This window comes from Amia ocellicauda, chromosome 1 (genome assembly GCF_036373705.1).
Source record: "Amia ocellicauda isolate fAmiCal2 chromosome 1, fAmiCal2.hap1, whole genome shotgun sequence".
Classification (NCBI taxonomy): domain Eukaryota; kingdom Metazoa; phylum Chordata; class Actinopteri; order Amiiformes; family Amiidae; genus Amia; species Amia ocellicauda.
Window position 1 is genome coordinate 30503423 of NC_089850.1, and position 26742 is coordinate 30530164.

Genomic DNA, 26742 nt, shown 5'->3' on the forward strand with positions numbered 1-26742 from the left:
AATACATTGACCATTTGGATTTTAATTTTAAATGCATCGGACTGTTTTGGTTTGTTTTTTATTTTATCGTTTTATTTGTTTTTTGCTTTGTCCGGTGCATTTTCAGTTATTTTCAATGTATTTGATTATATTGTTTGTTTAATTTGGCAGTATTGCCCTTATTCACAAGTTTATTTGATTTATTGCACATGTTTATTTGAGTTCATGTATTTTGTTAATCATTGTTAGATTTAAAATTTTTTAAGTGATTTTAAGAATTGATTTTTTTTTTAATCATAAGTATTAAAATTTCGAATGTTTTTATTTATTGAAATGTAAAATACTTATCCAAATAAAACAGTATTACTGTCATTTTCTGGTAGTTTCTAGTATATTTGTCCAGATGTTTATAGCAACACTCATCAAGAGAGCAATTCCACACAGTTTTTGCTTTTTGGTCAAAATTAACCTGTAGCTTTAAAATGATCGACATAAAATAAAATGCTTGATGATGATAAAGTCTTGATGATAATAAATGTCTTCAAGTAAAAGTGATATAAATATATTATGGAGAGTACCTCAAAAACAAACAGATTCTATACAATTTGAAAATGCAATAAAAAAACATTAGCACTGAGAGCTCATACTATTTAACAGAGAACTAAAGAATATGTTTTTGGATCACAAGACAAATTTTCTTGAAATAAGAATATTAAAATAATAATTTAAATATCACTTTAATTATAAAAAGGGCCCAGCTGGGCACAGTCAAATACATTTGCCTGAATTCAGTCAACATAAAACTGTCCTCGTGCTGTTTTAGTTCCTGTAGATATTTAAGATGTCACTTTCTAAAACACAATTAGATGATTAATTAAATCCAATATATTCACAATATATAACCTCCCCTTGTGCAGTATATATACAACTACTGTTGTGGTGAAACAATCCAGGTGAGTGTGTAGTACATTCCTCAAGTCATATATCAGGAGCAAATATATTTTTGTAACCTGTAGTTTTCTTTCTGTAAACTCGAAATTAAAAAAGTGCTACAGTAAGGAAAAAAAGTATTTGATCCCCTGCTGATTTTGTACGTTTGCCCACTGACAAAGAAATTATCAGTCTATCATTTTAATGGTAGGTGTATTTTAACAGTGAGAGACAGAATAACAACAAAAAAATCCAGAAAAAAAAAAAATCAATTTCAAAAAAGTTATAAATTGATTTGCATGTTAATGAGGGAAATAAGTATTTGACCCCTTCGACTTAGTACTTGGTGGCAAAACCCTTGCTGGCAATCACAGAGGTCAGACGTTTCTTGTAGTTGGCCACCAGGTTTGCACACATCTCAGGAGGGATTTTGTCCCACTCCTCTTTGCAGATCCTCTCCAAGTCATTAAGGTTTCGAGGCTGACGTTTGCCAACTCGAACCTTCAGCTCCCTCCACAGATTTTCTATGGGATTAAGGTCTGGAGACTGGCTAGGCCACTCCAGGACCTTAATGTGCTTCTTCTTGAGCCACTCCTTTGTTGCCTTGGCTGTGTGTTTTGGGTCATTGTCATGCTGGAATTCCCATCCACAACCCATTTTCAATGCCCTGGCTGAGGGAAGGAGGTTCTCACCCAAGATTTGATGGTACATGGCCCCGTCCATCGTCCCTTTGATGCGGTGCAGTTGTCCTGTCCCCTTAGCAGAAAAACACCCCCAAAGCATAATGTTTCCACCTCCATGTTTGACGGTGGGGATGGTGTTCTTGGGGTCATTCCTCCTCCTCCAAACACGGAGAGTTGAGTTGATGCCAAAGAGCTCGATTTTGGTCTCATCTGACCACAACACTTTCACCCAGTTCTCCTCTGAATCATTCAGATGTTCATTGGCAAACTTCAGATGGGCCTGTGCATGTGCTTTCTTGAGCAAGGGGACCTTCCGGGCGCTGCAGGATTTCAGTCCTTCACGGCGTAGTGTGTTACCAATTGTTTTCTTGGTGACTATGGTCCCAGCTGCCTTGAGATCATTAACAAGATCCTCCCATGTAGTTCTGGGCTGATTCCTCACCGTTCTCATGATCATTGAAACTCCACGAGGTGAGATCTTGCATGGAGCCCCAGACCGAGGGAGACTGACAGTTATTTTGTGTTTCTTCCATTTGCGAATAATCGCACCAACTGTTGTCACCTTCTCACCAAGCTGCTTGGCGATGCTCTTGTAGCCCATTCCAGCCTTGTGTAGGTCTACAATCTTGTCCCTGACATCCTTGGACAGCTCTTTGGTCTTGGCCATGGTGGAGAGTTTGGAATCTGATTGATTGATTGCTTCTGTGGACAGGTGTCTTTTATACAGGTAACGAGCTGAGATTAGGAGCACTCCCTTTAAGAGAGTGCTCCTAATGTCAGCTCGTTACCTGTATAAAAGACACCTGGGAGCCAGAAATCTTGCTGATTGATAGGGGATCAAATACTTATTTCCCTCATTAACATGCAAATCAATTTATAACTTTTTTGAAATGCGTTTTTCTGGATTTTTTTGTTGTTATTCTGTCTCTCACTGTTAAAATACACCTACCATTAAAATTATAGACTGATCATTTCTTTTCAGTGGGCAAACGTACAAAATCAGCAGGGGATCAAATACTTTTTTCCCTACTTTGTAGGGCCCGCTAGGCACTACAAGGCTTCAGTTTGAGTCCAGACTGTGGGATTTACCACTAAGGCTTGCACTGGGCCACAATGAGCTGGTTAACCTCAGCTGTAAATTATTTGGTAATTCAGCAGATCTAGAAATGTGTGGGTTGGCTATTAAGCTACTCTAATAATTGCTTTAAACAAGTAGTAATAATTTTGTTCACTTCGCCATATTCTTGTCTGTTATAGTTTTTTCAACTAAATTAAATTTGGAAGTCATTCAAAATCATAAAATAAACTGCCACGGATCTTTCTTTATCTAAAGAAAATAATTAACATAATAATTAACATGAAAATGTAGGATGCATTTAAAATAGTTACGTCCTTATGATTTAGAATGGCCTTTAAAACATTACATTGTTATGAAATAAGATTCATTCACATACATTGTACTTACACTGAATTAAGGTTTCAAGCAGCCTTCTCATAGAAAAACAGTTTTAACTGACATCAGATATTCACATCACAATTAAAAACACATGCTTTCATACGCCTTGATATAGGTGAGCTATCCATTTTGTTTTGTATTTTACATTGAAAATGCAGTACCTACATCCCTATTAGCAAAAGAGTAATTAAAAATAAGTAGGCCTAGTTGTCATTTAAAAGAGACTGCTAACTATGTCACTGACAAACAAAAATAAACTTAAATTGTTTTCTTAGACTACTTGGGCAGTCACCAGAAATACCTCACGCCTCTTTTCAAGTACAAACAAATGAACCAAAACCAAACAAATACATCTGAGGAATAATTGCTCATTGATGAAAGGCAGTTTATAAGGTGCTTGTCACCTCCCTTACATTTTGAGTTTCTCATGGTCACTTATTATTATTAAAGCATGGGTCTTAATGCTAATCAGATTAATTTATACCCTATAGCTATTTTGCATTGTTCAGATAAATGTCAAAAGCCTATTTCACATGATCTCATAGCTGCAACCCAAGCAGACTGAAGGCTGAATTGTTTTAGTTTTTTGGGGATTTTTTTAGTTTTTAAGGGAGCAGTTCATAAGTGTGATGTATGACAATCTAATCAGCAACAACTGAAGAGAATTTGACAGGAAAGATAATGTACAAATGTAGCAAAGAAATGTGAATGCAGGAAATGTGATGTAATATGTCTGAGCCTAGAACAGGATAATGCATGTACACCATTATTTATTTTGTTAAACATTGTTTTTTTTTCTAACCTTATTTGTCTTCGAGTAAACACTTTGTAAACCACTCTGACTATCCTTGAGGAACATTTTGAACTCAAACTGACAGCCTCTACTATTTTACCCTACTAGGTATAAATTATTTAAACTTACCTAAAGAAAAACAAGTAGAATTGAAGCTGCATGATAGTAAAAAGCACTGCACCAGGGTTTAAAATGTGGTTATAGTTTCCCAACACCTCCAGTCATTATTACTGTAAATCTCTCAAATTGTAGCCAAGAGTGACTGCTGCATGTACATTATACCTTACTGGAGGGATAGTCTGTAAGTAGTTACATAGTTTATTACTCCAAAGACTCGTTAAATCACATCGGACACAAACCCCTGCATAAATCCTCACATCTTAATTGTTGGTTTCTTTGCAATAGCCTTTTGTCAGTCATAGATCAGTGTTTAGTATTATTAGAATGCTATCTTGTAATTAATTGCTGTGAGAAGGTTAAAGACTTGACAAGTAGGTGGATCATCTATTGATAAAAATGTAAAATATCTTGTAATTTCTACATGGTTGGTAGATTAAAAAAAAAGATCTGAAGAAATTACTACATTTGAAATTAGATTATCCTAGATAATTGTGCATACACAAGTCAAACTTTAGATTCATTCCTGTCAGTCAATGCAAAGGAGCTCATGTAGAGGAACTGTGCTGGAATTGCATGTTTACAAATGCACAATAATGCTTTTCGCCTGGGAAAATTAACTGCTTTTCATTATTTCTTTAGAAAGACATGTTTATTCAGTAGAAGATAAGTCATGACCATTATGGTAAAATAATGCTCTCTGTTCACATTTCAAGTGAAATTTGTGAAATAGTCTTCTATGATTAGATATTTCCAACTGTTCTTTCACTGGCTGGGATATGATAATGGAATGAATTTAACCATTCGTCCATTCATGGATGCAATCAGAGAGTCAGGTTTTAATATAACAGAATTCAAGATAATCCTGTTTCAACCCTACATTTTTGTTCAAACGTTTTTCACAGATGTTCAGAAGAGTTGAAAAGAAAAATAAGTAGAACTTGTTTCTTGTGGATAGTGATACAATCTACAGAGCCATAATAAAAGGAATTCCTTTTAGTTCTCTGTGTTTTTTAACTTCTTTATATAGTGTTCTTTACTGATGATATTGACAAAGTTGTGCAGAGAAATAGAAAACACACAATGCTACAAGGATGGCAATTGCACTATAAAAATGCCTGTACACATTACAGTGCATAAAATGAATGACATGAGCAGGTTTCATGTTCTAAAACAATGTCTTAAGGAGGCATTGAAAAGTGGTATGAAACTGTACCATTCTAATGCCCATATGAGTAACAATAGAAATAATAATAAGCTGAAGAAGGGGCAAATGGTAGAAGCAGGAAGGCCAGCCAGAAGAGAGCTGCTTAATTAAAATGCAAAAAAATAATTTGGAGCAATATTATTTGGGTAACCACTAGTCATGTATAAGTAACTTGTAATATGGGATGGGCTGGACCATTTCATATAGCAGCAATGAGGGGTCATAGGTGTTAGTTAAGTACTATAGCATGCACAGACCTAGTATTTATATGTTTAGCTGCAGGATGCTCCTTGAGGCACCAGTGAGCACAAAGCTGTCTAAAAAATTCCCTCCTGCCGCTCCTAAAATTATTTCTGAAATGTCTATCCACTGGATCGAGACTTTATTCAGCTTAACTTTAAAATACCAATTCTTCTAATTTGCTGTGATCTCTCTACTCAGCTAGCAACAGCAGACTATCCTTGCCTTTAGTCCTAAAACACAGACACAAGGACTGTCCTGAAAACACTTTTTCCCAGATCATTTCAAGGTTTATCAGGCTTTTTCCAGAATATCTGTAGGTGGCAAGCCAAGTGTAAATACAGAGCAAAACCATTGCTGTGACACAACTCTTTCTGACAGCTCTCAGCACAGTGGTATGTAATCAAATATATTATTTCCACTCCGGGGGGCTGATAATATTAGTTTCTTAGTTATAGTTCACAGTGTAGGTTGTAATATAGTTTTATCTAATATATTTGCTATTTTGTTAAGTGGCACAGATTAATTTCTCACAATGTATAAAATAGGTTAGAAACAGGCACACAATGAGTTTTTGGAAGAGATAATATCCATACATTTTTTAACTGATTTTGCATGATGAGCAAAGATTTAAGATATGGATGCATTTAACAGCAATCCCCCCATAGATACCTCTAATATAGATCACCTGTATTGACAGTTGTTAGTGCGAAAACAGAGGTAGTGCCACAGTGTGTTGAAAGGATCTTTGTGTAACAATGCTGCCTGAGATGTAAGTATTGGGATGATACATCTGCATCTTGAAATATTTTTTTAATTGGAGAACCAAATGAGGAAAATTAAATGTACAAAATAAGCTATTTGTTTTTCCTTTGTTGGTCATATGACATTTTATTTCATTTTATTTTATTTATTTTCATAACATCTTATAAGTTCAAGCATAAGCACTCATGTCTTTTTCGAACATTGTCTAATTTATTATCAAGTTGAATATCCCACTGTTTCAACTGACATCAGCAATATTATTCCTGCCAAAAGATGAAGAAATCTAAAACAAATGTCTGCTGCATGTTTCGAAACAGGTCACAAAACTTATTGCAACACTTTATCTCTCAAGTCTAAAGCAGTTGGGATTGAAAATATGTATCTAAATATTCTTTATACATAGATTCACATTAAATGCTTACAGCTTAAAATGCTAAGAAAGCAAAATTGTATGGACATTTTGATATGTTATACCTTTACTTTTTACTTCTTTTTAATTAGACAAAATATAAATATTTTCAAATAATATAAAAACGAGTTATGCAAGTATCCTCTCATTAATGAAAAAGGAACTGTTTTTAATTTCAAAGATCTCTTTGTATGCTCTCTAATCATTACAAAACCTTATTCTTCCCTCAGGCCTAATGAGATGCATATACCCAAAGTGGGTAACTGACAATAGGTAATATAAGAGGGAAACAAAAACCAACCATTGGCTATGTTAGGTTAACCATGTGTCTTTTCCAATCAGTGTTGTACTTTGAAATACATTTACAAAGTCAAATAATAACTCCAAAAACTAATTTTATCAAGGATGTTCTTTTGCATGTATTGCTTGTGGCAAAAATGAGATTAATGTTGAGTTTTGCTCTTAAATTCACACTAAGTACTGGTTTCACAAGCACCTGCTCAATTGAATCTTGCAGGATATAATCTAATTCAGCTCTTGTATAACTCCACTATTGTTCATCCGGCTCTGCACACCAAACAAAGGACTTTACTGTGCAATACCAGAATCGGCTCTTAAGAAAGACAGACAAAGCACCTCCCATTCACTGCCAAATGCACAACTTAACCTCTCGCCTAATCTCACATAGAAAACAATCTGAATATACTCTTAATATCATCAGATACACTTGATGATGATAATAATAATAGAGGATTGTATTATTACATACATTAAAATCATTTTCTGAGGCTTTATTTCTACACTGAATAACAAGGAAACTTAACAAAACTTAGAAAGCCAAACCCACATTTCATCTTTAAAACAAATGTAAAAGCTTAGAATGTGTGTCCTGACAGAATCATTATGTATATTTCTACCGGTAGTGAGTTAACTGAATACAATATTTCCATATAACTGCATTTGGAACTGATTTTAGATGTGTGGACAGTATATATGTATTTATCTATCCTTTCAGTTTCATACGTTTAACATAGTTTGCAGTTTCCTTAACATTGCCAGAAGCTAAACCCTTTCAAAATCAAACATTTCACAAGAGCTGTCTAAAATAAAAAACGCACCTGCAATTTCAGTATGAGAAGAGACTTGTTACAATCACATTACCTGAATCCGGCCTTCATTACACACAAAGCACAATGCTTTTTTAATGAAAATAAGTTCTAACACATGATAGGGAGTCATGAGTCACTATCACTATTAAGAAATCACTTCCATAGTGTGATTATTGTAAGTATCCAAGGGTTCTTCATAAGATTTAAACAAAAGTGACTAATTCATTATGATAATTGTCTGTTTCTCTCAGTGATGCATGCAGAGAATTTTAGTTTGAAACAATATAAATGTTATTTCTAATGTTATAAAAGGCACCGCAGTTGTGCTTACTTTAGTTTGGAATGTAATGCTGCCCTTAGCACGGCAGACCCAGGAATGCATTTCAGTACATTTAGTCATACTCTACTTGCAACAAATGCATCTAAAAACTAAAAACTAAAAAAACTAAAAACTAAACTTGGCTTTTGTAAATCTATATCTATTTCCACAATGAGTTATTTTTTAAAACCCTCAGCTTGGGGCTCACACACTGGGTGAATTAAAGCAAAAGGGAGGAAAGGACCAGCATTGAAGCCAAATACACAAACTGATGGTGCAGAGTGTTGCCACTGGAAGGGAGTGTCTGGCCCACTGAGATCAATCATCATCAGGTAGACAAACACAGTACTGTCTCCTTTATACAGCTGGATTCTCATTAGCTTAAACAGCCAATCTTTCAACATATTTTCTTGTCATATAGGCTTAATGGCTTTAATTATTATTATATTATTATTATTGAATTGTTTTTTGTTTTGGGCAAGAAATCTGCATCATTACTATGATTGTATCCACCTCAAGATTAAATCTGGATAAAGATCCTTACATGTCTATGTCTTTCCAGTCAAGACTTGGTGAGACCTCCAGTTTCTGGGCAACTCTAGTTGATGGTCATACACAGCTGATTTTAAAATGAATGTTTCCAGTCCAGTAACTCAGTTGTGTGTGATCCTTACTTTAAAAAACAAAACAAAACATAAGAACATGAAACCAATATGTTTTCTGCTTAAATGGGGGAACAAAAATAGCCTTTTATTAGGAACGTTAATCTTAATCTTAATCTTAACATGTAATCTGCACTTTTCACATTGCATTTGTTTTACAGTAGTGAAATTTAAATAGTATAATTGCTAAGAAATAAATAATAATTGTGGTATACTTTGGCCTGCTAATCTGTTTACCTTCCTCCTGTAAAAATGTAGTTCATTAATTGTTCAACACAAGAAAGTCACTGGGAGAAAGGAAGAAAACATTCAGAATAAATCACAGTAAAGTGTTGATGTTTCTGACCAAATTGATAACACATTTAACAGTTCTGGTTGTCCAATTGGTTGGATTAACATCAAGGCAGAGCCCTGTGGGTATACTGTAAAGACGCACCCTGCTCATTCAGATGTAATGTTAATTCAAGAGACTCGGCAAAGGTCTGAGTTACATAAGGGCATTAGAGCAATTAAACAATGTTATGTATTGATCAAGTTCTTTGGGGGGGTACATAAATATGATTCACTGTTGGTTTACATCTGAAAAAGAGAAGATTCTGCAAATATTATTTAAGTCACATCATGAAACACAGAAGAATATTTCAAAGGTATAATTTGAGCTATTCCTAAAACAGTGTATTGTTTTGCATGTGTTTGTGAATAATTCAAAACTCATAGCAAAGTTATGTTGTAAAAAATGTTAGTTCAATAGAACAAATGTCCAAACAAGTCTCATGTTTGAGGCCCTTGACACCCACACTGCTCATGTCCTGCTTTGTAAAAACAGAAGAACCTTGTCAACTTAGTAATTTAGTATTTTCAACATTTCCCTAGACAATACATTCTACTTCCCTGGGGCTGCACCAGCACTGTGTCAGATACAAGTTTGAACTGGCTATGTTATAGAAGGAAAAATATATACCATTGCCTGCCATATTTTCAGCAAACTTACACAAAAGCCCAGTACATGCCAGTTTTTCAGCATAAAGGCATGTAGATAAATTCAACCTGAGGACACGTGATTTAGAAAATTCCTGAAACCATGAACCATGTAAGTAAAACCTGTTTGAAGGCAATGGGGTCAGTTTAGGGCACTTGATAATACAGTGGTCCCACCCTAAAACTATTATGACCATCAATAACTCATAATTCAAGAGCTAGCTTTTCTACAGGTCACTTTTATTTTCAGTTTGTGGATCACTTCTGAGGATACTTACAATAACCAATGACCTTGATGCTGCAAAGGAATACAGTTTGAGACTATGCAGAGTTATTTCTGTATACTGAAACATTGTAATTAGCTCCATTGTCATATTTTTGTTATTGTTCTTCAATATTTAAACATGTTCCATAGCACACCCAGTTATAAACCTGCACCGATACATAAAAACACATAATCTAGGTAAAACTTCCCTGATACAGTAATACGAGAGTCACAAAAAAATGATCCTGTTCTAAGACTACAATATTTTCTACAAAACAATTGCTATTTGCAAGTATAATTATGTAGACTCTTATGTAGCCTCTCTTTATATCCTGCCAAAAATAACGAGAAAGAGAAAAATCCTCCAGAAACATTATGCTTTCTCCTGTAATTATTTTTTAAATTATGATTAAGTATTATGAATCAGAAAAGCAAACCACACAGAATAAGTCTGATATTATTAAATAAGACTTTAAGTCAGGATAAACTGAATCCTGCATTTCGAGTAAAGCACATTAAAGCATCGCATTACACTAGGCATTGTTTAATTTCACATTAATGGTCTGTTAACATTTTATATATATATATATTACAAGTCGTGATGGAAGATATCACAACAAAAATACTTGGCTTATGGTGAAATATCACCCAGTGCATTTGCTTGCAATGTAAATCCCTGGAATTACTCTTTGAAAACTGGTTTTGCATGCATATTATGTGCATGCATTCCTTTTAATAATTGAAATTTGTATAGCATTGTGCTCATGGACTGTCAACTGTCAATTTGAAGTCATTTATTTATTTCCTGATCGTTATTTTTATTTTTATCTAAATGGTCTCTGTGGAAATGTGTATGGCTGAATGATAGCATGTATTGAAAAAAACATGGGAAAATCATACACTAAAAAGTAGATTGTAAGTAAGGTCACAATATTTGCTATACAATGCTCATTCGTGTTCTTTTTACAAACCTATCCACACTTTAGATGTGCTGGGTCAGTATCACCAACTTAAAAACTTGAAAACATAAATCAATGTAATTGGGGATGTATTGTTGCTGAACCAAATAAAGAAAGAAAGAAAGAACGTATTTCACAGCTCTCTGCACACAGTAACAGTAAACTGACAAAATTACCAAAGCTGAAACCATGTGTCATTTCACAAACCAAAATGGTATGATTTCATGTCAGGTGTTAGTCATCTTTTGTCTGAATATTGATAGGACATTTTAAAAAGCAGCCAACCAAACTAAGTGACCAACTAATCCAGCAAAACAGTTGCTAGAGGCAGAATAAATTAGCACAGCCTCATAGTCAACTACATGAAACCTGACAAAGACTTCAAAATTGCATCAAGTCAAAATTAAATGAACCCTGTTCTAGCCTCTGTTAGCAACTGTCGGCATATCAATGACATTTTTAATAATTAAACATGGTCTAACAAAGTGCTTGTGACACCTATTGTCATATAATACAAATTATTGATTGTTCATTAATAGCTGTTGAAAAGACAAAAAAGGGGTGAACAAAGAAAATGAATTAACTTTAACCTGTATTACAGTTTAAATCAATCAGTCAAGCCATGACACATAACCGGATCATATCTACATTTATGTCAATTGTATCAACTAGTTTTGCATCTGTTTTCATTATATTACATATTTTGGGCTTTGTGTTAATTTCAGTTTTAGTTTATTTAAATTGGTTTGGAAATACTCCATAACACAGGAAGTAAATCATGCAGAGCCATATGTCAGTGTGGATATATATTCACAGCCCAATGTGTCATCAATGGCAGCTCCGTACAACGTCCCCACCACACTTCCTCCACATATCAGAAAAGTATTTTAGGCAGATGTTTTTGCAAAAATTGTAAGCTCACTCGCAAAGTACCATAGTATATGCACTTAATTAAAAAAACTATGTAGGCTATGTGGTCATTGTATAGTGAAGCCTCCATGAAATCTGCATAAAAGCCACAGTCTCAAAACAGATTTCTCAGTGTGCTCTCCTTAGCCATGAAAGTTGACTTCCCCATGTTCTGCCTGTTGCCTTCACAGGTACCAGCGGATGTCTCGTGCAGCATCATGGAGACTCCCAAAATATGGGGCCTTCATTTTTAATTTAAAGCTGTCCATATCATTGTGGTAGATCAGAATGTGGTAATTTAGAAAGGGCAGACATACCCTAATTATTCTACAGGTCTCTCATAATAATCTGTATAGAAATGCATTTGAAAAGTAAGAGTTACCAAACCTACCTCTTTGAACTTAATTGCAGTTATCTGAAAGATATAATAAAGGAGACGAACTGCTTGTTAAAACGTGTACACTGTGTATTCATAATAACAAAGCTGCATGACTACCTTAAATGACACAATCCTCACATGTAATAAAAGCTATGCATGGAAAACCTATAGAATGTTCTTAGAAGGTTTGGGAAGTAATCAGTTATGTTTTCTGGTGTCTTTCAGCACTTCTGGAGAAAAGTTAGACATGCTTCTGGTTTATATGCTATGAATAATTATAAATACTGCATCTGCATAGTCTTTAGATAGGAAATAATGCCCTGATAGGATAATTTAGTTAATCAATCTAATGATTTTTACTAATTACTAATGTTTAATAAAAAAAAATGAAGGAGGCGGATTGTGACTAGATGAAGGGAAGTCTTTAACATTGCTGGCCTTAAGATTCATATCTGCAACCATCTAAAAATCAGGGAGAAACTAACTGCAATCATAAATGTTTTAAGGTTGTTGTTAAAAATCATGTAAGATCATGAAAAATACTTATTTTAGTTGTTACTCTTCTAATTTAGAGTGGGACACAGATTGATGTCAAACATTTGCATCTGCAAAAGTGCATTCACTTAAAATCTGTTTCCTTCATCACATTTGTATGCCAAGTTTTTTAAATTCAAATAATTATGAAAATATTGTGGAATGAAATAATGTTTTACTGGCCACTGTCATGTGTGTAATGTCATAAAAGTCATAAAACCATAGAAGGGGTGAATTATAATTTTTGTAGAAAAATGTAATGTTGTGCCGTTGAAGGTATCCATACAGTTAACACATCCCAGAGTCTACAGAACAAAATTCGGATACCAATATGGATATGGATATCAACAGTTCAGATCCCACTGTCTCCAAATTCCCTTCCTTTGGATCCATATGGAGTGCTTCCTTGAATAACATACCACACAGCATAAGGAAGGTTATACAGTTTGTATGCCCAGAGCTCTAATGCACACCATATGTAATAATTCTGCATACATGCAACACTTCTGTTCTATAAAAATACATTTGTAAAGTCAGGAGAACCACTAGGGTTTATCATATCAATTCTGAAATGGTGCAAATCCCAGTGAAACACATAAGAATAACCCGGTGACACTTTACAATAATGTCATAAACATTATTTAATGTATTAATAGCACAAGGATTACACCTGAATGTCTCATGCATTGCTGTTTTCTGATGTTGATCATATGTACAATAGTTAAAGTAAAGGTTGGGGTGTGTTTTAGGTCAACATCATGTGATCAACATCAGAACTCAGTGGAGGTGCCTGAGCTAAGGGGTTAATGCTGTGGCATGCATGCTTTAATTAGGATTAAATGGCAATTATTATAAAGGTCACACTTTACATAATAGGCACCAATTTGTAATGAATAGATTTATGAATACCACAGGAGTTACACATCAATGCACTTTGAGTTCTGCTATTAATCAAATGTAAGCCATAACATATGGCAATAATCTTGCAGTTTAAAAAAAGTCTTCAACTCTATGTTTCTAGGCTTATATTCTGCACAGAATGTGCATGATTGTTTTTCTGTTTAAGTTTTATCTTTTTTATTGTTTTAATCCAATAACATAAAGAGATAGAGACATCTTTATGTTGGAAATACTGTACGTCATACCTAGCAGTCCTAAAAGCAGCTATATTTTACAAGCTTCATAGTAGCCCTATTTTCCAGCAAGTCATAACAGGTGAAGCACCATCTATCATCAATCACAATGTCATAGGACAAAAACACTCTGTTTCCCGCTTCCCCTGGAAACAATTCAAAGGTTTTAGATGAACCTTTATTGCCACTTACCTTTTTAAAAACACAATATATCCATTGAAAAAACATTGAAAAAATATGTTCTCTAACCATAAAAAGTTTACAACCCTGTCAGGCATCATGGTCATTTTTAGTTCACATTCTTTCACAATTTCTCAGAAGGGAGGTATTAATCAGATTTTGCAGTTACTAATTCCATTTACAGTTACCCCCTATGTGTTATGTGCATTGTACAAAATGGTGTAATAATAATAATAATAATAATAATAATAATAATAATAATTTAGGAGGGCCATACTTTACAACACAATTCACATCTGTGGCTGCAAATGACTCCAGGCACTTAAAATGAAAGAGTCAGAGGTACAACGGTTAAAATGCAAAGCAGTGCGTTTACCTTGAATTGTTTCAATGCTCAAAATGCATTCAGCCAGTTGTTTCGCAATGTAGGCTACGCATATATTAAAAGCATGCACTCCGGAGCAACTGCAGACCCAGTAATAAATACATATCTTAATGGCAGTTGGTTACATGTGAACATCACTGATGTTTGTAAGCATACTTCAACACGCTTACTATCACTTTGTTGTTTTTGATAACTTTTCATTAATTATTTTTTTAAATTAACATATAAAGGGAAATGTTCATGGAATAGCTCATTAAAAAAAAAAAGTAAATCCGTATACAATCCATAGTCTTTGCGGTAGTGCAAAGACTACAAACATTAATGACACAGCCAAACGCACATTACCACACACACTATCAAAGACATGGTTTCAATAAAGGAAAACACTATATCTACATGTTTTGAGCGCCGCTGTCATCCAGCTCCGCGGAGTCAACGCTGTCCTGCGCGGCTGCGGCATCCCGGGCGGAGGGCAGCGGCGCCGGGCTCCTCTTCTTGCCCCAAGAGCCGAACTTCTTCTTCGTCTTTTCAGGCGGACTGGCGACCCCTTCCTCAGTCGGCACACTCGCCTGTTTTTTTAACCGTTTCCTATTTTCGCTTTGCTCGTTTTCTGACGACTTTGTCTTGTGAAACATTTTCCTCAGCTTGTTGGAGGCGCCTGGTTTACTCATGGTTATATTGTCGACGAGCCGCAGGGAATTGCAACTGTGTGGAATCAGCTGCTGAGGATGATGATATAGACTACTGAAATCGAAAACCCTCAGCCTGTAAAGTTTCGCCCCCCATTCAAAACAGTTGAATAGTACAAATGTGAGGAAAAACCCAACTACATCTTGACTACAAACGCAAGTAGACCTGGATCTCCTTTACACAAGATGTAGATCCAGTGAGGAAGCTCGGGAGCAGCTGTGTGGACGCCCTCGCCGCGGCGCTCTGGCGCAGGTGTCCCGCACAGTGCGCTCCCACTGCCCGCACTCACGCACCTACAGTCTTCCGGGTGCCATTGCGCACAGGTAGCCTAAATAAAGTACAGTGTGCAGTGCCACCGCATGTCCGCAGTAGGATGCATTATAGTATAATTAAATATTTTGTCTAGTCCTATGATTATCATTATATTTTTACCTGTCAATCAAGCAATCTCTCTCTCTGTCGTTTTGGATAACTATGTACAAAGATGCATGCACTATAGAAAGAGTATTATTCTGCCAATGGCCATGTCAGTTCAGCTCTACTTCATCCACTTGTTGCGCATTCATTATATTTAGACTTTTAAATGCCATGCAACCACTGAGTTTTGTTTTCATTTTTAAATACATAGATGCATCCGTTTTTTTGTTATTATATCAACATGCATTCATTGCACTGTTTTGTGCGATAGTGTATGGTTTCAAAGTGAAGGCATCGTGAACAGTGTCAGGTACTGAAAAGAGAGTCGTGAAATGCAAAGGCAGAGATAAGAGGTTGCCAATGGACACAGCAGTGGCAGACACAGTACAGTACTGGGAACCATGAGTCACACTTCGTCAAATATGAGTGACAATAATAAGCAGCTCAAATCCGCCGACTGGGAATGCTACGCTTTAATGAACAAGTCTGCATTGTTATTCAGCAAACATCTCTTCCTGACCTTTTCATTTTTATTAAAACCACGTTTACAGGAGACGCATGTATGTGTGTGCATGTCTTAGGAGACCAGCTGTTGCAGGAAGATGTTTTCGTTGCTTTATTGGCCAGTACACAATAATGCACTGAGACTGGTTTAAGTGGATCCCTATCCAGTTTGTGCAGGTGCCCACCAGCGACTTTTAAGAAATAACTGAAACTATAATAATATGCTAGTGCGGGACACATTTAAAGAAAATATAATTAATTGAAACAGTAAAACAAGTAATGCAATAAATAGACGGCACGGTGCACGAAAACTGTAGACATGTGACACCACTGCTCATAACACGAACTGCCACCCACTACACAGAGCTGTTGCCGTGCTGTTGTAAATATCGCGATACTTGCCGTGTCACCAGTTAGGGTCAGCCCATGCTTCATGCTGATAGGTTGGGATGTGTACCCGAAACTTTTCTGCCTCATTTCATTGGTTGGCTGCTCTGCCTGTCACTGAAGTCCGGCACTAAACTAATCTGATTACACTGTAAATACCCGGTTAGCATCGCGGGAAGGAAGACAGGGTATGAAGTGCAGTGTTTAGGATAAATGCAATTTGTAAAAATGTGAATGTTTATTTCTTTAATCGCTTGCTAGCTATGTGATATTTTATTAAGGAATATATGTTAACCGAATTCATACACCGGTTGGATTCTACAATTGAGCTCGATCACGAAGTTCAAATCAATTGCATCCATACTGAACCTGTAATATTTTGAAACGGATTTGTGTTTGTGTCGTACTGCACTTGTACTTGTTTCCTGATGATAACGAATCACTTTTTGGTCATTTTCTTTATTGTATGTGCACTCGCAGTGTTATTAGTACAATACAATATAATCGCCCTGCTGCCTCCGATATTACAGTTACTTCTGATTCATGTTCACGTAACTGCTGATAGTCGTCAGACAAATGCAACCGAAGTTAGAGAGCTTTTCATGTCCACAGATGCTTTAGTTAAAAGTAGCTGAGTTTATCAGTCAGGGTCCTTAAAATCGTTTGGATACATTTTAACGTAAAGTAGCATTGTCACTACACTTCTGTCCTCTTCAACTGCGGCTGTGCGTTAACCTACTATTGCATTGCATTGTTGCTAACAACAGGCTTCAGAAACGGACTCTCACCATTTACCTGAGCAGTGCGTCACTATTAAGGGCGCGATGACAGTAATTTGTTTGGAAAGATGCATCAATCCGGATTAATCCTTGATTATGCAAACCTAGTTTAAATCAGGTGTAGGTAGATTCTTAATTAAGCCGGCTCTAAAGGCTATTGACCTGCATTTGGGTCAATCTCCTTTAATCATGTCCAATAAAGCCTTGTTTAAAAGAATGCAGCGGCTTTGCTTTTGATGTAGTAGCCTGCTATAACAAAGCATGGGATTGTGCAGTTTTAGTGAAATGATGCTATATCTAACAGGACATATACACAGACAGACAGACAGACAAACAAAGAAATGTCATATTGTATAGCATTTTGGTTAATTTCACGTTTTTATGAACTATGGGGCCTGATGGTGTGGGCATATTTCAGAATTTGCAGCTTGTAAACCTGACATATATCACGCAATAGGAGTTTTATTTGTATGCTCCAAAGCACACCTGTTCAAACAGTAAAAATCATACCAAATCTACATAGGTATTTCTATATTAATTTTGACAATTTTTTTAAAGAAAAGTAGCAATAGTATCTGTGTAAAACTGTAACATTCTACCATTCTTAACAACTGGACTGTGTGTCTCCCATGTCTCTCAGATTCCTCGGCGAAGAACAGAGGTTTGTTATTAGGGACCATGTCTCGCCGCCTTACAAAAGAAGAGTTAGATGAACAGTTTGAGCAGTTCTTAAAAGAGGTAAGTAATAAGTTGAATGATCTACATATTATTGTGAATCTTGCCGATGGACGCGGCCTTACACAAAAATCACCCGCTTATATGTAGGTAAAAAATAACAGACCAAAAACATTCAAATCAGGCTTGAAATAAAGAACAAGAAGCTGGATTGTTTTGAGTAAGTCATTTAAAATTATAGGAATGTTTATCAATATTCTAAACAGTCTTCTGAGATTGGAAGTTACTGAAAGGATATTTAATAGTTAGTGCTTAATTGCCTATATGTATAACTCGTGTTGGGTTATAAATTATTGCATTCTGGAACACTGGTATTGGAGTCTTTAAGTTATTTTAAAATAACCTTACGTTTATATCGATTTTTGTTATTTATTCCCTCAAGTCTGTCTCCGATGATTCCCTTGACCTGGGTGGTACAAAACGGACAAGTGTTTTAGACAGTCTGGTGAAAGCAACAGAGACAGAAAGCAAGAATCCAGCCTCTAGGCCCTGGTGGAACAGTGATGAAGATGACAATGAGAATCCATCTGCAAGAGGTATGTATTGGAGCCAGAATATGTAGTTTTTCACTGAAGGCCAAGCATCTCTGTGAACACTATGTCATTCATGAGTAGAAGCCCAATAACTACAAAGATTGAAGAGTGTTTTAATCCCTCAGTAATTCAGTTAGTTAAATTAAATGTTAATTAGTTTTTCCCTTGGTTCTTCACAGTTCTTACAATGCCTGGATTCACATTTTTCTTTTTCTTTCTTTTATTTGTATTTTTAAATATTTTGAGAAGCAAGACTTCTCTGTGATTGAAGTGTTTTTAAAACTTTCTGAAACAGAATTACTTTATACTTTTACAGCTTGTATTAGTGAAAATCATGGTACCATTTAATGACCTGAATAATAATTTATATTTTTCTGAGTTGTAATCTGAAAAGGTTTACTTCTCGCAATGTATCTTGCTTAAAAATACAGTATAGTTCTAGATATGCTTTTAAAATGATTAATTACAGCAATTCCTTGTTATATGCCTTCCCTTTTGGACATGTTACACCTTTTATATGCAATATGAAGCCATCTCAATATAACGTGTTGATATTGTGGTGTGGGGTTGGAGTTTCATGTATTACTTTAATATATTTTACTTAAGTGAAGGTTATGTCAATATAATAATAATGAGGAGAAAATCTTAACACTATTTTTACTGTGCAAATAAAACACTTTTTTTTTTCCAGAAGAACATTTTTGGAATTGCAATACTGTTGTAAATCTTTAATTTTAATGAGATTTAGAGACAGGTAGAAAGACATTTGGTGATATCAGGGATTTAAATAAGATTGAATTTGCCTAGCAGTTTTAGAGTGCAGAACAGAGTATAATGTTTATAGAGTTTGTGAATTAGGATGCTTTCCTTTCGTTCTTCTAAATTTATATTGCATGAAAGATTTAAGATGTTATTTTCTCTTTACAACAAACATTGGTTACATCATACTGACAATATAATAATTTATTACCAAGAACCTCCCTTAGATGCATTGTAAGTATTGATAACACCGTAGCTTACTTATTATTAATAATACTAGTAAAGGTAAGCATTTGATTCAAAAGTTCTGAAGTCAAAAATCATATAAAACAAGCAACATCTGTTTACAGCCCTAATGTCCTCAGTTTCAAAGAATTTGTCCCACATTATTTGACCAAACAGTACTGTGCAGTTAATCTTTTTGTTCACTAGATGGCTCTAAAGGTGAGTGTGAGGTTAAATATATGAATATTCAATCATATAAAACAAAAATCTTATTCATTTTATATAAATTGATCACTGTTTCCAAATTGTTAAACAATTACAAAAGTTGACCAGCTAACCTTTCAGTTAACTGATTAATGAGTTGCTTTGAAAATGTTTCTATGCGTCATGCAGAGACTACACCATGTTATACATTCCTCCTGCAGTTTCAGCTCATTCCAGCGATGCTCACTGGGACTGAGATCTTGTGGGAAGGCTTTTCTCCCTTCCTTGATCGAAAGTACTGGTCCTTTGCTGTACAGATGATCTCCTGTTTACTTGCAAGTGTTGGTCTGTTAAAGTAACATCCCTGTTAATTGAATTCTCTATAATCTATTCTTTTGGAAAGTATACACTGTGTCCAGTGTAATCATGTTTAAGATGGCAGCTTCTATTCTTGTACAGGTGTGGAAGCTCAAGGCTGGTCTCTGTAAAGCGTCACATAGCTTGAGGCGCTTTCTGGAAATCTCATTTTAGAAAAAGACTTGAGGAGCTGTGAGTGACAGACCGCAGTTCCCTGCACACATACAAGCTGACATTTTAAACGTGATTGCTTTAGGATAGAGCAGCCTTTAAAAAAACGGAATACGATGAAAGAAAATACAAATTACAGGTACATTACTTCACAGTGGTGGTGCACTATGCTAAATATAAGTCATATAAGCATTTTAGCTTTCTGATAAAAGGACATTTTGAATGCGTAATGAATCAAATTATTAAATAAATAACTCACAAAATAAATTACAGACAAAATGTGCACAGAACCCCAGTAAAGCTTAAAGCTGGCAATTAACTATTAATAACGGCTCTTTCAAAGTTCCATCAATCACATTTCCAGGGGAAACATTGGGGGTCTTATAGGTGTCCTTAAAATCTATTATATGATGGCCTGATGATAAGAGAAGCACACATATCCTGTATGAAAATTATTCTAATCTACTGTTTCTGTTCATCTTCTTCTACTTTATCTTTCTATTATTCTGCCAGACTCCTTCCATCATATATGCCTACTCCTTTGTCGGAAAAAAGTATATCTTAACTTTGCGACCAGGTGGTACACACTTGAGGTGATGTCTTTGACTTTTAGCTTTTAATCAGATGTGATCACATATGTAACTGTGTGAACTTTAAGTAGCCCTGGATAAGGCCATCTGTCAATCAATAAATAATAATAATAATACATTACAGGGCAAAACCATTTTAAATGAAGCTTTTGAGAAATTGTGTTCGTAATGGTGTGTAACTGATTTTTTTATTGGGCTGATGAAGTGAATCTAGAGTGACAGCAATATCTCAATTATTGCAAATGGATACAAACTTGTGAACATCTGCCATATACTTTTAGCTTGGAAAGTGTCTGTGTTGCTTCCATTACAGTGAAATCAAATTAATCTCAACTCTAAATGGCTCATCTCCATCTGGTTGCTATGACGGGGAAAACTAGACCTTATTTTCTTCGATACACTGAGCTGTTTTTTGTGTTTTTGTACACTTCTAAATAATTAAAATGTATACCATAGTCAGTAGCTACATCTATATTTAAATGGAGTATAGTATTTTATAGAAAGTGTATGGCTTTTTGTGTTTTAAGTATTTTGAGAAGGAAGATTTCTAACAATTGCAGTATACCACAATGATTACATATTTTTCTTTCTGATGTGGTTATCCTTATTATTATGCACTTTGTATTGCAGAACACAAAGTCTAACTCCTTTTATGTTTCTTTCTGAAGGTTACAAATCTCTAACCTGTAGGATGCACTATCCATGTACAGTGAGGGAAAAATTATTTGATCCCCTGCTGATTTTGTACGTTTGCCCACTGACAAAGAAATGATCAGTCTATAATTTTAATGGTAGGTGTATTTTAACAGTGAGAGACAGAATAACAACAAAAACATCCAGAAAAATGCATTTCAAAAAAGTTATAAATTGATTTGCATGTTAATGAGGGAAATAAGTATTTGACCCCTTCGACTTAGTACTTGGTGGCAAAACCCTTGTTGGCAATCACAGAGGTCAGACGTTTCTTGTAGTTGGCCACCAGGTTTGCACACATCTCAGGAGGGATTTTGTCCCACTCCTCTTTGCAGATCCTCTCCAAGTCATTAAGGTTTCGAGGCTGACGTTTGCCAACTCGAACCTTCAGCTCCCTCCACAGATTTTCTATGGGATTAAGGTCTGGAGACTGGCTAGGCCACTCCAGGACCTTAATGTGCTTCTTCTTGAGCCACTCCTTTGTTGCCTTGGCTGCGTGTTTTGGGTCATTGTCATGCTGGAATACCCATCCACGACCCATTTTCAATGGCCTGGCTGAGGGAAGGAGGTTCTCACCCAAGATTTGATGGTACATGGCCCCGTCCATCGTCCCTTTGATGCGGTGCAGTTGTCCTGTCCTTTTAGCAGAAAAACACCCCCAAAGCATAATGTTTCCACCTCCATGTTTGACGGTGGGGATGGTGTTCTTGGGGTCATTCCTCCTCCTCCAAACACAGCGAGTTGAGTTGATGCCAAAGAGCTCGATTTTGGTCTCATCTGACCACAACACTTTCACCCAGTTCTCCTCTGAATCATTCAGATGTTCATTGGCAAACTTCAGACGGGCCTGTACATGTGCTTTCTTGAGCAGGGGGACCTTGCGGGCGCTGCAGGATTTCAGTCCTTCACGGCGTAGTGTGTTACCAATTGTTTTCATGGTGATTATGGTCCCAGCTGCCTTGAGATCATTAACAAGATCCTCCCATGTAGTTCTGGGCTGATTCCTCACCGTTCTCATGATCATTGAAACTCCACGAGGTGAGATCTTGCATGGAGCCCCAGACCGAGGGAGACTGACAGTTATTTTGTGTTTCTTCCATTTGCGAATAATCGCACCAACTGTTGTCACCTTCTCACCAAGCTGCTTGGCGATGGTCTTGTAGCCCATTCCAGCCTTGTGTAGGTCTACAGTCTTGTCCCTGACATCCTTGGACAGCTCTTTGGTCTTGGCCATGGTGGAGAGTTTGGAATCTGATTGATTGATTGCTTCTGTGGACAGGTGTCTTTTATACAGGTACCGAGCTGAGATTAGTCTCAGTTCTCAGTTCATTACCTGTATAAAAGACACCTGGGAGCCAGAAATCTTGCTGATTGATAGGGGATCAAATACTTATTTCCCTTATTAACATGCAAATCAATTTATAACTTTTTTGAAATGCGTTTTTCTGGATTTTTTTGTTGTTATTGTCTCTCTCACTGTAAAAATTGACCTACCATTAAAATTATAGACTGATCATTTCTTTGTCAGTGGGCAAACATACAAAATCAGCAGGGGATCAAATACTTTTTTCCCTCACTGAAATAACTGCCTTGGCCTTAACCCCTTTTTATACCAGTACAATATAAGCCCATAATATTACAAGTGATGCGAGATCAGTTGATGTCAAGTTGTTGACTCCACAGATGTTTATGGTGCAGTGGCTTTAACCTGTTAATGCTGTGAATGTCCAGAATGCATTAGCTCAGAGTGGCTTTCATCTTGTGGGAGACATGCATATTTCTAAGCATTGTAATACTGCATGCTACCAAAACAGAAGCTTTTACCTTGAGATTTCTTTCATTTGTATTAATTTGACTCTAAGAGACGCATGTAACTCGAGTGCTGTAACAGCGGAAGCCCTGAACACCTCATTTATCAAACGATCAGACTTCAAACAAATCAGCTTTTCATGGCAAAGAAGTGAAATGTGAAATTTAAATTAAATGTTTTCACTGTTTATGTGGCTTGATGAAGCTAAATGAAAATCTACCAATGTCTAACAGAAAATATTTTAAATTTGTTGCCACAATTGGTCACTATGAGAGCATGAAGAAATTCCTAATATTTTTCCCCACATTCTGTAACTAAACTCCTGTTCTGCCTGTTTCTCTCTGTCTTCTCTATTTTTTTTAATTTTTGCTCCACTGTTTCCTCCCCCCTCCAGTACAAGAAAAAAAGAAACGCAGGTTTACTAAAGAGAAAAAAACACAGTTGGCCAAAAATGAAACCGCAACCTTGGTTAAAGAACCTGGTGAAGAAGAAAGCTGTCTTTCTGAAGGGTCTCCTCAGGGTATTTGCAATTCTGATTTACTAGAGTATTTTGTAGAAATGGAGCCCTGTGAATGATTCCAGTTTTCTATGAAATACAATGTTATTGACTCCAAATTTAAAACCTGTACCTGAAAATACAGCTTCTCGTAACAGTCTATAGGAGGTCCAAAGCTGTGGCCAGGAATTGCTTTGAGATTCTAGTAAATTGTGTTTTATTCATCCACGTATTAGAAAATGTTTCCGAGACAGAGCAACTGATCTGTATATTTTTGGGATTCAGAAAATGTCCTAGCATTAAGCTCATGGTTTTGGATTTACTTGTTTAAATGAAACTTGAAGAGCTTTGTGCCTTTTAATTATTGCTTACATTCTCTATAAGCCCTTTTGGCAACTCTCGGGCTGTTACGGTCTAAAGCTAAATTTTCCCACCTTCCAAATGAAAAGGCATTGTTTCAGTTTACAGTAGTAAAGGTGGAAGTTGGTCTGTAGTTCATTAATGTAGCTGAACATGTCAGGCATATACTAAATTAAAAATAATGTTAATTGTTAAAATATATATTTTAAGAACATGTTTAATTCAACAATTTATCCAGAAGCATAACAACAACAAAGATACAGAATTATTCAGAATTAAATTTTGAATCACACTTCTTTCTTTCTGATTGCATCTGATGCTTGAAACCTGCATAATTTCTGTTTCGGTGCAGTTTTTTTGTTTTGAGGAACAAATTTCCCTTTCTATTTTAAGCCTCATTTTTATTCTTTCTGACTTGTTTTTCCCCTCCATCTCTTTCATTGTGCTTCACCTGCATGCTCACTCTGTGTGTAGCTCCATCTAAACCGATGCCTAAGCCACGCAGCAAGGCACTGGATAAATTGCATCAATTGGAGCAACTCCACAGGGCTAAAAAGGATGTGTCCTCACAGCTGCAAGAAAGCAGTGACAGTGATTCACAGGGCAGTGGTGATGGTAACATCAAGTGTCTTTTTTTTTTTTTTATAGCCTACCTTTTTTCCCTGTAGTGCAGTGCATTAACCTTTGCCACATGAACTTTGATAGCATAGAAGGGATGTATCTACAGACCATAAGCAGTGCAGTGAAATGTGTATCCTTTTTTCTGTACCATTTTCAATTTACTTTGGATTTTTATTCATAAGAACATGAAGTTTACAAACGAGAGGAGGCCTTTCAACCCATCGTGCTCCTATCCATTCCTCACGTCACGTATTGATCTGTGTCTTCTCAGAACCTAATGATATTTTAAAATGTCCATTACTGCCACAACATAAATGACCTTGCCTCACTATCCCTTCCTTCATGCCCTATTCTGTCATCATGCTTTGCTGTTTTTTTTCTGCACTTCCCATGACGTAGTCCCAGTCTTATGCCCAGGAGCTTACTCCATTGGTTTACTGTAATAGGTATATTGATTGCATAAATATGAAACACTACAATTATTGACTATTTCAATAAGTGAACTGCCATTTAGTAATTTAAATTGTGGTGTTAATGGCTTTCAGGAAGCTTGGAGTGATGATGAAAGCCAAGCAGCAGGTACATAAAAAGATCTTAAGGTAATGCTTTTGTGCTAGGCCTCTTAGGAATGGCACACTTGATGTCACTCACACAGTTTACTAAACATCTAGGTAGTCTTCAGTGCTAATGAAATTAAAAGCCATAGTACCTTTCAGAAATATCAGCCTCATGGATTGAGATTCTGATTATGGTCTTGACTATTTTGAATGATGTATTTATTTTGAATGGTCAATTATGTATTATTTAATGAAATACGAATACGGGGAGATTTTAATGGATCCTGATAACACTCATTTGTGGTTCATACGTGGTTCTTTTTATGCTCCCCACAAAATGACTTTTCAGTTAAGCTGAATTTATTTGTCAGTCATACAAGCAAGAAAAAGGTAAATTTTTTAGTGAAGGAAAATATTCTGTATTTACCGTGTTTCAAGTTTCAAGTTCTTATTTTTATATTGTTTTTATGGTTGGCCAATTTGAATATGAAACTAAATTCTTCATTAGGCTAATTGTCATCCTGAAAATATACGTTTCTCATCTACTTTCTAAAGGTGGGGCTTCATGTGTTAAGTTATTTGGATTTCTCTTTTGAATGGCTTCCTTTTGAAGTGGTTTCACTGAATTGATCTTTTTACAATGCTATCAACCTAATACATTTCTGATACATTTTTATTAATTTAGGAATTAGACTGTTACTGCCTTTAATTTTATAATTTGTTTTACTATTTTTTAAATGAACACAAGTTGCCCCAGCTAAGGTTAAAGTATTATGATGCAATTAGGCTGGCAATATTCTGAAAATGGAAATAGTTATATTTAAATCACTTACACTTACTACTTAATTATTTAGGATGATGATGCAGTTCTTAAATAATAAGTGCTTAATACAAAGATGTATACCTTTAACTTCAGTTGAACTGGTTTTGTACAGGAATGCTGGGAACAGGAAGGAGTTTCCTCAAATCAATGAGAAGCTCCCAGCCTATAGAAGAGGAAAATGAGGAACAACTAAAGGAAAAAAAAAGTGACCAAGAACCCAATCCTGTGTCTTTCACCCGAGACAGTCTAGAGCCTGAAGGTAAGAAGTCTTGACTGAGTATTTCTAATCGAGCAATCTCTCTAGTGAGCTGTGTGGTCAGGCTGTTTCCCTTCCGACACATTTTGAATTCTTCTGCTTATGTGAATCTGCTGAAGAAAGTAGTCAGTACATCAGTCACCAGAGAGAAAATTGCCACACTGTGCTCTCTGTGCATTTTAAAACATTAATTTGCATGAATGAAAAGTCACCATTAATCATAACGGCAGTAATGCAATCAATCATAATGTCATGGTCAATATGATAAAAACAAATCTTAGTCAGTATTCCCTTTGCCATTGGATAAAATTCTCATCAATATATTGTTAATAAAAATGCTTTGCTGCAGTAATGGTGTATTAAAAATGGTGATGTTCCGGAAAT

The 26742-nt window shown here is 35.8% G+C and overlaps 2 protein-coding genes across 4 annotated transcripts in view; one reads left to right on the forward strand and one right to left on the reverse strand.

The window, feature by feature from the left end:
- crybg1a (crystallin beta-gamma domain containing 1a) overlaps window positions 1-15332 on the reverse strand; it is a 72260-nt gene extending 56928 nt beyond the window's left edge. Inside the window, exon 1 of the mRNA XM_066701605.1 lies at window positions 14788-15332. Coding sequence (XP_066557702.1) covers window positions 14788-15062 — 275 coding nt within the window. The 5' untranslated portion in view covers window positions 15063-15332. The remainder of the gene's footprint in view (window positions 1-14787) is intronic.
- A 1182-nt stretch (window positions 15333-16514) lies between these two features.
- Window positions 16515-26742, forward strand: part of cep162 (centrosomal protein 162) — a 34738-nt gene continuing 24510 nt past the window's right edge. For all 3 annotated transcript variants that reach the window (XM_066701666.1, XM_066701675.1, XM_066701685.1), the window contains exons 1-4: window positions 16515-16577; window positions 17809-17906; window positions 18286-18439; window positions 26215-26361. In XM_066701666.1, coding sequence (XP_066557763.1) covers window positions 17847-17906; window positions 18286-18439; window positions 26215-26361 — 361 coding nt within the window. In that variant the 5' untranslated portion in view covers window positions 16515-16577; window positions 17809-17846. The remainder of the gene's footprint in view (window positions 16578-17808; window positions 17907-18285; window positions 18440-26214; window positions 26362-26742) is intronic.